The sequence below is a fragment of the Rosa rugosa genome, chromosome 6, assembly GCF_958449725.1.
Source record: "Rosa rugosa chromosome 6, drRosRugo1.1, whole genome shotgun sequence".
Lineage (NCBI taxonomy): Eukaryota > Viridiplantae > Streptophyta > Magnoliopsida > Rosales > Rosaceae > Rosa > Rosa rugosa.
Genome location: NC_084825.1, coordinates 53,174,545 through 53,188,748, shown reverse-complemented (window position 1 = coordinate 53,188,748; position 14,204 = coordinate 53,174,545). Strand labels below are relative to the sequence as shown.

At 42.1% G+C, this 14,204-nt stretch overlaps 1 protein-coding gene across 2 annotated transcripts; it reads left to right on the top strand.

The window, feature by feature from the left end:
• Positions 1-9,707: 9,707 nt before the first annotated feature.
• Positions 9,708-13,462, top strand: LOC133715740 (cyclic nucleotide-gated ion channel 1-like). Of its 2 annotated transcripts, none has more exons than XM_062142368.1 (8): positions 9,708-9,993; positions 10,174-10,324; positions 10,522-11,026; positions 11,133-11,327; positions 11,708-12,015; positions 12,120-12,231; positions 12,337-12,585; positions 12,801-13,462. In XM_062142368.1, the coding sequence occupies exons 2-8, from the start codon at positions 10,275-10,277 to the stop codon at positions 13,206-13,208; spliced, it is 1,827 nt and encodes a 608-aa protein (XP_061998352.1). In that variant the 5' UTR covers positions 9,708-9,993; positions 10,174-10,274; the 3' UTR covers positions 13,209-13,462. The 2 variants fall into 2 exon arrangements, with proteins under 2 accessions (XP_061998352.1, XP_061998351.1); XM_062142367.1 differs by having other exon boundaries at positions 9,721-9,993; positions 12,705-13,462.
• The last annotated feature ends 742 nt before the right edge of the window (positions 13,463-14,204 follow it).

Sequence of the window (14,204 nt, the reverse complement as noted above, 5' to 3'; positions counted from 1 at the left end):
GACAAGAGGACGCGTGGCCGTAGTTACAAAGAAGGTGACTTGGTTTGGAAGGCTGTTTTGCCTTTTGGCGAGAAGTTGACCGGTCGCGGTAAATGGTCTCCGCGATGGGAAGGACCCTTCGTTGTTTATCGCATTCTGGAGCGCGGGGCCGTTCACCTCAAAGATTTGGATGGCGACCTCCACCGCAATCCCATTAACGGGCGTTTCCTGAAGAAATACTACCCTAGTGTTTGGGAGTTTGAAGATCCTCCGGATCAACCTTCTTCTCAGACAGGGGGGCAACCTTAGTCTCCCCAGGTTCGCTTCATCCATATTCAGGCCTTTTCTGTGGCCTTAGTATCCTGTACTTGCTTCACCTACGAATACTAGGGGGGCAACACTCTGTACATTCAGGCCTTATTGAGGCTTTATTTTTGTTCAGGCTTTATTTGAGGCTTTATTTTTGTTCAGGCCTTATTGAGGCTTTATTTATTTATTTTTTTTTGGTCAACAATTTCAAATTTCTTGTTATTGTTGTCAATTTTTTCCTTTCCTTGACGTTATGGTGTTAGGAATGCATGTAATGGCCTATACCTGAGGCTTCATTTTATACATTGATTTGCAAAAGTGTTAAAAAACTTTCATTCATAAAGTGGCTTTGCGGCCAAGAGCAGTACAAAGTGCAAATCAAAATAATTACATTTGCGGTTTACAAGGCCAGAAGTGGTTTAGAATAAAAACCATAAAGTTACAGATCTACTAAGAGTTTCTGGATCTTGTGGCAGCGAGGGGCTGTGCTAGGGCATTCATACTCTTCCTCTCTTCACCCACATGCCTCCTCTGATCTGAGTCGCAGCCGCTACCGTCTACACCGGACAAAAAAGGAAAGAAATAACCCATCGCAACCCTTCTGGTTGGATTATCTTCCGGGATGGAGATGGTCTTCACGGAGAGTGCGACTCACAACCACATCTACCTCCAGGGGAAAAACATAAGTCACGCAGTCAGACCCTGGAGGTAGGCTACGGAGCAAGAACAGGCGACCCATATTGGTCTTCCGCCCTTCTTCCTCCTGCTCCACGCGAGCAATCTGAGAGAGGGGACCCCTCAGAATCTTGTTCCGCCGCGTCGGGAGCACCACATGTTCTTCAGTCTAAATGAAACCGGTGGATTTCACCGCGACTTCCAGAGACCAAAGACATGTGGTTGGACCTGAGGTTAGGCCATAAGACCTACCCAGGTATTGAGGTTAAGCCATAAGGCCTAGGGATTTGAGGCTAAGGCTGATATCGTGAGGAGAAGATTGTAGAAACTGGAGGAAGAGAAGCAGAGATTGTGATACTATTTCTGGGAAACCCATATTCATTTGTGTGTATCATCTCTCCAGAGTGCAGGTATTTATAGTGCCAGTCTCAGTGGCCTCGACCGTACGATGGGAGGTTGTGATATTCTCACTGCCATCAAGGAGCGTATCAATTGGTGTTAAATGCTAAGATCTCGGAAATAAAGATAATTGAAAGCGCGTGGGAAGCGGGGCAGTCTCCAAGGAGGTAACCGCTCCATTTCGAGATTATCTTTTCAATCTTGTCAAACAGTTTTAGAAGCATTAAAACAAATTAAAGCGCTGAACAGTTGGAGAAGTTAAGTTGATATGTATTTGGGCCAAGCAATGTGGGCCAAATATTAAGTTAATAATAATATTTTTGTTCATACGAAACATGGGCTTAATTCTAGAGGCCCAAAAGTCTGCGGCCTGCACGGGTCAGGCGAAGGAAAAGTTCATCTAAGCGAAAACTAGCATCCGCAGCAGCTTGTGCGGCTTGTTGGGCTGCCACACGAGCTTGAGCCAGTTCCTGGGATAGCGTCTCGAAGGCAGCGAGGGGTTGTTCTAGCTGAGGCTCCGCATGAATAAGCCTGGTAGTAACGTCAGTTAACCGGGCTTGAAAGGCCTGAATCTGGGACCTCAAGTGGTTCCTTTCGAGCGTCAACTCCCTGATGAGGTTAGCTTGGTCACCCAAGAAATCGCGCGCGGTCTCTGTGTGCTGAGTGAGGTTCTGATAGTGCGTCTCGGTCTGCCTAGCCTGCGCGTTCGCGACTGCCCGATCATTGAGCCCTTGGGGAAGATTTTGCAGCAGTTGATCGACCTCTTGGAATTGATCTTCAGTGATGGCTCCCTCGCGGAGAAGTACCCTCAAATATTCTAAGACTCTCACGGGCGCACCAGGAATCAAGATATCAGGGCCCAGGAAGCGACGAAGGCCTTCTCTAGCTTCATCTACGACCCCAGGAGGGGTCACTTCGAGTACGCGAGCCAACCTTTCCAGAGTGGAGGGAGTTGGAGGCTCAGCGACAGGTGCTGCCTCTGGCACTGGTTCAGGAAGGTCTGCCAATTCTCCGGCTTGAGCGACTTGGGGGGCAGGGGGAGGAAGTTCCTGACCAACCATATTAAGAGCGGGCTCAGCAGCCTCTGCCTCTACAGCTTCAGCTACAGCATCCTCATGTTGAAGGCATTTGGATTCTGAAGGAAGGTATTGTCAGACTATTTAAGCCAGGAAGTAATAATGAATTAATTGGTTAAGGGAAATACCTCCTCAGCTGGGGGCTCACGCACAACGACCGTTGGCATTGCCTCTGGGTTAGCTTCGCTGGAAATAGGAATAGAGTCAGGCGCTATCTGTTCCAGGACAGGTATGTCGCTTGATTCCTCGCGAGGTGCATCCAGTAACGGTACTCTATCTTCGGCCTCAGGCGAGCTATCATCTATGATCTGCACTGGGATCAAGGCCAACTGTGCACTACTGGCAGCGCCCGCAGGAGGTGGAGAGTTGTTCACAATAGTTGGCGCTTGGGCTTGGGAAGCAGATGTGCCTTCACCAGCAGCTGAAGATCCTTCTTCAGTGTGTCTCGAGGACCTGTGGCGAACCTGCAAATGAGGATTGTTACATGGTCGCATAGAATGAAAAGAAATTACTAACAAGTACTAAGTGTACTTATGTCTTACCAGTCGGTCAGCGATTGGTTCATCTTCTGCCCATAGGTCAATTCGAGGATCAGAGCGACTGCGTTTCCGGGCCGAGAGGGCGGCAATCTGTTGGGGTCAGAAGATTAGGTTTGATTCATGGAGGAAGTATGATTTATTCAAACAGAAAATTCTTACCGTCTGCGAGTCATCATCATCAGAGGAGGATTCTTTGTCCTCAGGCTCTGTCATTACTGCCTTTTGTTTCCCAGACTGGCCAGTGGCTTGGGAAGTGTTGGCTGCGCGACTGCCAGGAAATGGCGCATCCCCCTGAAATAGCAAAATTTGAATTAAAAGAGCAAATGAACAAAGGACAAAACATGAGTCAGGTTATTTACCTCTTGAGGGGGTTCGCGGATTACGATGCCAGCCTGGGCCTGACTTGGGGCTCACGCGGGTCGCGGAGCCTGCTCAGCGGCAGGAGGAGGAGCTTGTGCAGCGTCTTCAGGGACGCGAGCAAGTAAATCGACGTCAGCAGTATAGGGGTATCGCAGTTCCCCGAAAATGGCAGCGAATAGCTCATCATGTTGTTGCCTCCAGCAGTTAACAGAAACTTCTGCCCACCATGCCTCGTATCCTTCCTCAGCCCCATCCACAGAGTCAATCTCTTTAGCCCAGTCAGGGAGATCAACCAGTGCGAGTGTGCTTTGTGCTGGCGGAGGCCCAGAAAGAGGCCCAAGTCTACGCCAAGAGGTGTTGTAGTTCCAAGCATCATACAGAGGGAATGGCACTAATTGAACAAAGCCGAGTTGGCGAGCGAAGTGGTTGGGAGCGTAGAGCTCGTAACTGAGTTCGTCAGCAGCAATCCGGATGTCTGAACAGGAAATTGCGCGCGCGATCACTGTAGCGAGAGGCGCCAGGGAGAAATCCATGTTCAAGCGGAGCCGGGAATCTTCTACTCAGCACTAAGTCGCAGTATGGCATCTCGTGCAGAAGGTACAAGTATGTAAAGCACTCAGAATAAGGAGGGGATGTGTACCGTTCATCGCGACTGAGCCATCGTCCCAGGAGTTGATCATTAGGTGGAAGCAATGGGATGTCGTCGCGACGAAAATATGGGAAGTAAATTTGGATCCAGAAGTCAAGAATCCAAAAAGGGCCAGAAATGCTAGTCTCGAAGGGATGCATGGTGGCCTGGTACAAAGTGCGATAGAGGGCACCCAGCACTGGTTGTCCTAACCCAACGCGGCGACCGTTGTAGAGGGCCGTCGCCAGAAAGGTCCAGGCACCAGTAGGCTTACAGGAGGAAGTACAGAAGATAAACTTACAGAGCCAATACTCCAAGAAAGCAATCCCGCCAGTCGCATTGTGCTCCTGGCGGTAATAAGCCAACCACCGCGGATAGGAGCCGCTATGAGCGCTGCGACCATGTTGGGCCATGGTGGAAGTAAAAATATCAGAGTCAAATTGGCCATGCAGATAGGGCTCGCCGTCGATGGGTAGGCCAGTGATGGTGAGGATATCCAACAAAGTGATACTCATTTGGCCGAATCGAAAATCGAAGGTGTTGGTGGCGGTGTTCCAAAAACAGAGAAAGGCAGCGAGTGGCGAACGATTGCCACCGCGCGGAAGACAAAAACAAAGATCGATCGTATGGGTGATACCTGCTGCGTTCCAGCGAGCCAGATCTCGAGCTCGCGCTTCACGATACCAGGAAAGCTCCGCCGCACTGATAAAAGATGGTCAATGCCCTATTTTTGATCGATGATTAGGGGCACTCCAACTGGTAAAATCCCCAGGAGTCCTTCGGAGGATTGGGATGGGGTGGCGAACAGGTAAGCCATAGAAGGCGATGGCGTCGGCCGGGAAAGAATCTCGCGGCGTTGGACCCAGTCCGGCATGGTTGTTCGAGAGTCTGAGGAGCAGAGGTCTCTGGATAATGGTCTGGAGGACCAGGCTGGCACCGATGTTGGTTCCCCAAGAATGGGCGGCCTGTTCATTCAGTTCTTCTTCTTGGTCGATAACTATCTTTTTCGGGGGAGCCATTTCTGGGTTTCAAAGAGGAAGATGTGTGCAAAAGAGGGTTTCTGGGTTTAGGAGACTAAAAGAGTTTCTGATGTGACAGGTCTGAAGTGGCTGCGGATTTAAATAAGAGATTTTGTGAGGGAAACGATACGACAGAAAGGCGTTTTCGCGAGCGAAAGGACGCAACCCTCATTAATGACATCGTTTCAAGCATTGAACGCGTCGTTTTAGTCCCCTTCAATCAGTTACATGTTCATGGGCCTGATTTCGAGGCCTGGGGGGCAATGTTTGAGCCCAAAAGTAATTTTGGCAATATCCTTTAGTGGATCTAGCACAGCGGGCCGATACCTGCGGCCAAAAAATAAGCCTACTGGGGTTTGGGTTACAGCTTCGCCCATTCCGGAATCCATGAGGAAAACGAAACCTTATTGGAGTCAGGTAGCAGAGATTGATTAGGAAACTTCAATCAATAATCCTTCTACGACAAGGAGCAGTCGAAACCCTAGGTATATATACCAGGTTTCAAGGACAAGTTAAAGACCTCTCTCATATCAATCAATCCTAGCGATTACAAAGCCTCCCCGGAGCAAACCTTCAACTTCGTTGAAACCCGGTGACCGTGCGCCAGTCCTAGTCTCTCCAAGAGCCGACTGTCAGCATCACCAAACCAACCGGCGACCGTACTTCCAGTCCCAGTCTCCCCGGGAGCCGACTGCGAGTGCAACCGCCACCGTTACTACCAGCGAAGCAAGGGTAACGCCCTCGCAACCCAGCGAAGCTAAAGTCACGCTTTAGCGCAACCCGTGCTTTCTCCAAACTTCCCAATGATTGCTCTGCTTAGTCTACAATACTAAGTATCGATTCGGTGACGCGAAGAGATCACAACCAAAGTCCTTATCCGTAAGGCAAAAGTCCTTTTCCGAAAGGCTAGAGAAGAACCCTGTGACAAGGTTGGTGCTCTCCTCGTCCACAGCGCTTGAAGAAGAAGTCAGGTCAAGGGACTACCCCAACGACTGCACCCCGCGGTGCTGGCACGCCTGCGCAATCATTCGCTCAAAAGAGACAGTTTGCAAGCCGACTGGTTTTGGAGTCAAACAGTACTTATCGGAAAACAAAAACTGGGTAGTGCTTCTCCATCAATGATCACCAAGTCACTCAAGGAAGGCTATTTCAGGCGGGCAGCAGTACCCGACAACCCTTTCTCCAACCTTCCTGCCTGAACGAGAATGTGAGATCTCATTCAAAAGTGGAAGGCTTTACACTCATGGCCAGCGACTTGAGAAAGGTAGCCATCAAATGGCAAGGCATTTGGAACTTCACCAATGCCCTCAATCCTCAAGAAAGAGAGGAGGTGGCACGTACTACCATAGCCGCAGCAGTCCGTCGTTTTCGAAATCAATTACAAGCACCAAAGAAGTCCGGATCAAATCCGTCGGCAGTTGGGGCTCAGAACTCGCCAATAAACATTGTTTAGCTTGTCTTCCCCTAGCTAGCTACTTGGTCCATTTTCCTTTTACAAGGCAACTAGCTAAGCCAACATTGATCTGGCATGGTCTTACATAGGGTGTGCATGCACTTATGTTGTTTTAGATTTGAATATTACAATTAAGGTTGATTAATAAATGTTCTACTTTGGTTTGTGCTTATTGCATTTTTATACTTCAATCACTATTGATTAATTCTCAGCACTCTTTTGAAGATTATTCAAATTAGCTAGCTACTTGCAAAATCAAGGTTGCTTTCTATATAATTAACTTTAAATTTTTATACGTTTTCCAGTTGTTGATTTGTCAGCTTCATCACGTAGCTAGCAATACTTCCCAACTAGCAGAATTTAATGGCGATAATACTCTGTAATCTGTATAGTCATTAAGAATCGTTCTCCATCCGTATTATTGATTTCATTTTCTATAAAAATATAGGAGTAATGCTAAATTCTGTATATGCTAAACCAACATCAATGTCAAATTACTGTTAAGGTTACTATTATAATCAATAGTGGGTGGACCCTGAAAGGACGCTCATGTTAACTTTTTTATTTTTTTTTGAAATATGGATTGATCGACTTTAACTCCCAGAATGAAAAACAAAGACTAGACTTTTAACATTTTCTATCTTCAATTATTGTTGATCTCTCTGTTTGGTGCTTTCAACAATTATTAGTCAATGATCGAGCGACGAACTGCAAGAATATTGAACATACGTACTCCACACCGTGGTTTGATATGAAACCTTAAAATTCCACCAAGGCACCGAGGCATAGCAAGAAGTTAAAGAGGTGATTGTTGTAATGTTTTTTTGAGTTCTAGCCTTTTTTTTTTTTTTTGGGTCAGAGGTCGTTGCTCAAGTTTAAAGTAACACATTGCAGATTCAAATTGTCAAGTAAACCAAACCTTATCATGTTCATCTTTCCAAGCAAGAGTAATTGATCATAAATTATAGAGAGAATTCCACAAATGGTCACTCAACTATGACTCATTCGACACTTTGGTCACTCAACTTTCAAATATATCACTTTGGTCACTCAACTATTACTCTGTCAATCACTTTAGTCACCCAAATGACATTTTATCTCACTTTAATTACTTCTCCCAATCATTTTAATACAGATTTCTCAATTTTTCACAATTGGTTGGATGAAAATATCATTAATATTGTGGCAAATAATTTTTTTTAATGAAAAAAAGTAACGAAGTGAATAACAGAGTTAAAGTTGAGTGACCAAAGTGTCGAATAAGTAAAAGTTGAGTGACAATTTGTGATATTCTTCCTAAATTATATATATAGTTATGTGGTGAGCTTAGACGTCGGTCTCATTTCAATAAGGTTTCTCGTGCATGCAAGTCCTTAGCTAGTACCAACTACTGACACAAATACATGTACAAATTTCGTTAGATTTCACATTTTCGCCTATTAATTGAGTATCCATAGTAGAGAATTTTAATTAAAACCTGGTCGTTGGCTCTCTTGGCCTACTTTAGATTTATCCTGTATTAATTATGTGAAAGTTTTCATTACATGTACAAATGCTTAGTTTGTCCAAAGAGTTAAAAAGTTTAAATTAAATAAACTTGACTTTGGATTTAAAATTAATGTTAATGTTAATATTTCAAAATGCTCACTCCTCTCATAGTACCTACCTTAAAAAAAAAAGAGAAGTAGTAGAAGAACAAGAAGGAAGATCAACATAACCACTTTTCTCATCAGATATTATGTCTACTCTCTTCGATATGGGGATCCGGATCTTCTCCTCCAGCCTTATTTATCCTGAATTTTTTCCCAACCGGTAATTCAAAATCGAAAGGCCAGAGTAATCCACATCAGCATTTGATTATTAATTCCCCTAAACTTGGGCTAACGACGTTTTCTTTATTCTCTCTCCGTCATCTCACTTCTTCTCGTCTTCCCCTTCCTTTTCTATAGCCTTGAGTTCTTCCAAAGTTTTAATCTTGCATAATATGAGTTTTCAACAATCATTAGAAAAATTAATGGCTACACATACAGATCTCTTCCTCAGCAAGTCATCTCTCTTCCACCGCTGTACGATTCCTCCGACACCAAACACGGTTCCAGCTGTCCCATCCCGGGCCGGTGAAGTCAGCAGCAGTCGGCGGAGATTTGACTCATTCGCAGACAGATCTCTCATCTGACGACTGACGACTCCTTCCTTTGCGCCTAGTTTTCAACCTTTCTGAAATCTGAAACAAAACAAATCTCTTATCAAGATATAACCATTGCACTGCAATACAAATTCAAATATGAAAATTTGGATTGCTCGAATAAGCCCCCAGAATGCCTGACGATGATGATAACAACGTGATGTAATTTGATGTGAGTGCAACTTAATCACTGTGGTTGTTGATGATGATACAAAAATCAAAAATAAACCGGCAATCAGACATTGGTAGATTGACATAGAATGAGAAGAGGAACAGATATCGACGATGATGGGAGTATTAATCCACCTTTAAATATAAAATGGACGCATGAGATCTAAAGCTGAGGATAATCTAGGACAGAAGAGTGCCAAGGAGACGATCCGGATCCCTTCAATATATAAATTATATTTCTGCACATGCTTCACGGCGAATATGCACAAAGACTGGAGTGTGGATCTTAGTCAGCTTACTTTGGTCATGGTTGTTATGCAAAAGTCTGGTCCACAGTCACTTCTTTTTTTTTTGGTTTACAAACACCAAACTTTTTAAGTCGTCTCCCAATCTTTTTTTTTGACTTTGTCAAGGGGAACCCAAAGGCTTCCTAGGCCCAAGATAATCCCTTCGGCGCATGTGAAATGCTTCAACTGTGCATTGCAGCACAGTGCCTGGCCACTTTGATCATGGTTGTTATGCAAAAGTCTGGTCCACAGTCACTTCTTTTTTTTTTGGTTTACAAAGACCAAACTTTTTAAGTCGTCTCCCAATCTTTGTACGTCCTCATTTTCGAAACATCAAATCGATTTTTCTGCTTGCTTTAATAAAGCAGCGAATCATTGTAGTAATTAATTGCTATCTTTCTGCTAAAGTATCTTTCTATTAAAGTATCTCTTCTTGCAGTGGTCATTTTTTCTCCCCCCACCTTGTCTTTTCCCCACTCCGTTTGTTTTTGTTTCGGCAATATATGGATTCCACCGGTCTAAAGCTCTCAAATATAAAACTATATATCATTGCAATAATTGTGGAACCTCAGATAAGCTACGCGATAAATGTTTAGAAAAATGTCACTTCTCTACAATTTTATTAGAATTTGGTCATTTATAAGTTCTATATCTTTGTTAGGTTGAGCGCAAATGGCACCCACTTTTTTACAAATTACACCATTTTCTTTCCTTTTTCCATGTCAATTTATAAAATAAACACGCGCCTAACAAAAAGAAAAGGGAATGTAGTTTGGGGAAGTATTGGAATTCCAGCTGAATTTCTAGCTTATATATGTATCCTAGCTACTTCATTGTCAGAGCGCCATTCTTTGCTCTCTAGCTACCAGTAGTCCAGTACTACAAGTTGTCTAGTTGATCACCCTTTCCTGAAGTACGTATACACTATCTTCATAAATCTTCCTTAATTGTTAATTCTATCTCTATTCTGATTGTTAATTCTAGCTTCCAAGGACGTACTAAGTACGTACTGTTATAGTGTTATTCCTCCTTTCAGATCTTAACCATACTAATCATTTCTATAATTTACATTCATATATTTTTCAAATTCCAGGACCGCTGTTTGGAAAATTGTTGGAGTACGAAGAATTTCCTTGACTCTGTTAGTAATTCAGAAATCATTTCTTCAAGCATAAGAGAAGGCATAAAATAGTTATGTCTAAACATAAGGTACCCAACTACGATGAGAGCATCATCGATTTGAGGTTAGTTTTCTTAACCTATTATTTTTCTGCAAGAGTGGTAGCTTCATTTCCTTTTGCAGAAAGGACTTCTCCCGGGAGGCTTATCCGACCCTTATTAATTAGTTTAGGTTAATAAAGGATCCATCGATCTTTTTTGTTGAATGGTCAATTGTGGTTGACTGACTTCATTTACATTTTTTTTCTTGTTCTTCTATCAGCGTTACACAAGGAATAGGTTATGATTTCAACTGTCCTGAGGCTCTATCGCAACATCCAATACGGAAACGTGAACCTGAAGAAACTCAAGCAAGCAACAAAGGGAAAAGGCCAACAGTTGCGGAAGTTCTTTCAGTTTTGAACCCATGGTGGAATGCGATACTATTAACTTCATGTGTGATTGCAGTTTTATTTGATCCTTTGTTCTTTTACATTCCATACATCAATGAGAAAGAAAAGTGCATGGGAATCGATAAACAAGTGCGGACTGCAGCTCTGGTTTTCCGATCAGTCACGGACATCACTTTCCTAGTGCATATCATATACCAACTTCGTGAAGCTATCAAATTTGCAGCCTCAAAGGTTCCAAGGGATACAAATTCAAAAAATTGGGAATGGGAATCGGTATCCCTAGCTCAGATGATTAAGTTTGCGAAGGAATTTTCTCGCAAATTGTCATGGCGCTCTTTCCTAACTGATGTTTTCGCTATTTTCCCCATGCCACAAGTAAGAGTGAACTTAATTTTCTTTTGGTAAAAAATTTATTATTAGATAGAAATTAGGTTAACCAGCTGTAATTAATGGACTTTTTAACCCACGATTTTTTGTCCAGCTGCTAATACTAGGGTTCTTTTTCGAAATGGGAGGCAGTAACTATTTGGAGAGAAGAAAGATTCTGAGTGGTTTTGTTCTAATCCAATATGTGCCAAGAATTTATCGAATTTATCTATCGTATACTGCGGTTACACATTCCGCATTATGGGTTAAAGGTGCATTCAATTTTTTTCTCTACATCCTTGCCAGTCATGTAAGTTTATTCATCTGACCCCTGCTCAATTCATTATGATTTTCACTTTTTTTTTCTTCCTTTGGATTAGGTAGGATGCTTGAATTAATTAATCGTACATTTGTCAAGTTCGATCTAATTGTAAAAAAATCTAGACAGCAAATAATGCAGCCGTACTGATATATATAAGTGTATTAGAGTATACTTTGAAATTATAATATTTACCAACGTTATTGCAAGACAATAACTGATTAATTAAAAAAAAAGTCATTAATTACATACATAATCCTAGCTTGGTGGATACTGATCCTACTGTAGACAATAATCAAATTTTTGTTCAAACAGATAGTTCTATTACCAGCACCTCCCAACATCATTAATGTGAGTTTGTTGTCTTTTAGGTACTGGGAGCTTTTTGGTACTTTTTTTCTATTTTTCGAGAGACATCATGTTGGTACCGAAGTTGCATTGATGCAAATCCAAGATCAAGATGCACTTTTTATTGCCATGACAGAACTCCAATTGTAACCGAAGGATTCAATAAAACTACTCTAGGAGATCTTTGCCTTTTAAAAGTTCCATATAATATGATGGAACCACCATTTGATTTTGGAATATTTTTTGATGCCCTCAAAAATGATATCCAGGGGCCAATAAATTTTCCAACAAAGATTGGTTTCTGCTTTTGGTGGGGCTTGCGAAATTTAAGGTAATCTTCATTATAAGCGCGTAGTTTATAATTTCTGCTAGCGCAGTCATTAATTAACTAGTATTTCACAATTACTTATCATTTAACAATTTCTTCTGTGGCAGTTCTTTTGGCACAAGTTTGGAAACAAGTACCTATCTGTGGGAAAACAGCTTTGCAATTCTTATTTCTATCATCGGCTTGCTATTGTTTCTATATCTCATTGGAAATGTTCAGGTTGGTAATTAATCACCCATGTTACGTATATATTATACATACTTGTAGTCTTGTACATAGCAATGATTTGAGGATGTGATTGATGGAGTTCATCATATGAAATAGTTATATATGGCGAGGGCAATTACAAGAGCGGAAGAGGTAAGAGAGAAAATTCAGACCAAAAAGAACGATATAGAAAAGTGGATGGAAAATAATGACCTCCAAGATGACATGAAGGAAGAGATCATGAAAAACATCAAGAAAAAATTGGAAGAGGACATAAATGCAGATCTGGAGAATCTATTCTCTGTTCTTCCCTGGTATACCAAGAAAGCTCTAAAGCGCGTTCTTTGCATGAGTGCGCTAAGAAAAGTATGTTCCTCATCACAGTACGCACCATTCTTTGTGTGTGTTGTCTATTATTGTAAGCTTATTAATTAGTGGTCTATATATATATATATATATATATATATATATATATACATATTCAGGTACCAATGCTTATCCAGATGGATGAAAAAGTTTTGAAAATGATGTGCGACTATCTGAAGCCGGTGAATTACCCAGAGAATACCTTGGTTTTTCAGATGGGAGAACCATTTGATCGAATGGTCTTCATTACAGAAGGGCTTATGTGGACTTACACGACTGCTACTGAGAGTAGTCATTATGGAAAAGCAACAAAACCGGCTACTTCTCCATCCATGGATACCAACTTCCTCAAGAAGGGTGATTCTTATGGACACGCGCTTCTGCAGTTTGCATCATCATCTCTTGCGGCACTCCCTACCTCGAACGAAAATGTCCGGTGTCACACAAGGGTTGTGGCGTTTGTTCTCATGGCCAAGGACTTGAAAAACATAGTAACTAAATGCGAACATTTGTGGCCTTTCGACTACAATGCTTCTAAAGATGAGGCGGCGGATAAGGTGGCACCACTGGGGCAGTTGCCAAAGAAGTGTGTATCAACATCGACCACTGGCAACCGTGGGTGACGCGAAGCTGAAGCCTGCAAATCGCCTCTAGCCAGTGATCTAGGGCACTTGTGCATTTGCTCTTACAAGGCAGCTAGAGCTATCGATCAACTCCTTCAAGCTGGCTACTTTTATTAATTACATATATATCGTCGTTTCGTCCTTGTGTTTGTTGTGTGCAGTGTACTTAAGCTCTGGTACTTGTTATCGATCGGTATTTTTACTTTTTAGTATCAGTTTGAGATTAAAGATAATATTGAGTTTTGATTTTCTTATTTCATTAAATGGTCGGTGTCGGAGTTGAGTGAGCATATTCTTTTATTCCCACCCGTTCAATATTGGACCATCGAACTAACTGCATGTCTCACGGTCTATACAATATTACATTGCCAGGAGCGAAAGATTATATTTATATTTCTGTATAGGTGACCTATATAGAAAGGGCATGTTATCCTATTATTATCAACAGTGGGTTGACACTGAAAGGACATGTTATCCTAAGTTCCTAAATTAACGTGGATTGATCGACTTTAACTTCCAGAAGGAAAAACAAAGACTAGACTTTAACATTTTCTATCTTCAATTATTGTTGATCCTCAGTTAGTCAGTCAATGATCGAGCAACGAATTGCAAGATTATTGAACGTGTTCCACACCTTGGTTTGATTATGTTTTCCATTAATTCTCTTTCCCATAATTTTTCATCGATCTGTTGACTACATAAATATAAATACTTGACCTGACCAAGAAAAAAAAAAGAGAATATTTATTACTCGAATTAACAAGTAGTTGGTGTTTGAGTTTGACAGTTTAATTTGCGCATTCCTGCAAATTGACAGTTTAACAGCTCTATTGTCAGTTTAATTTGCTCACCTTCTTTCATGATTAGTTAGTTTTTTTTTTGGTCTGTTCATCATTAGTTAGTTCGTTACTCATGCATGCTGCTCCACTTTTTTGATATAGAATATAAGGGTTTTGACCAATTACCTTATTTCTATGGATTTTTTTCCCCTTACAC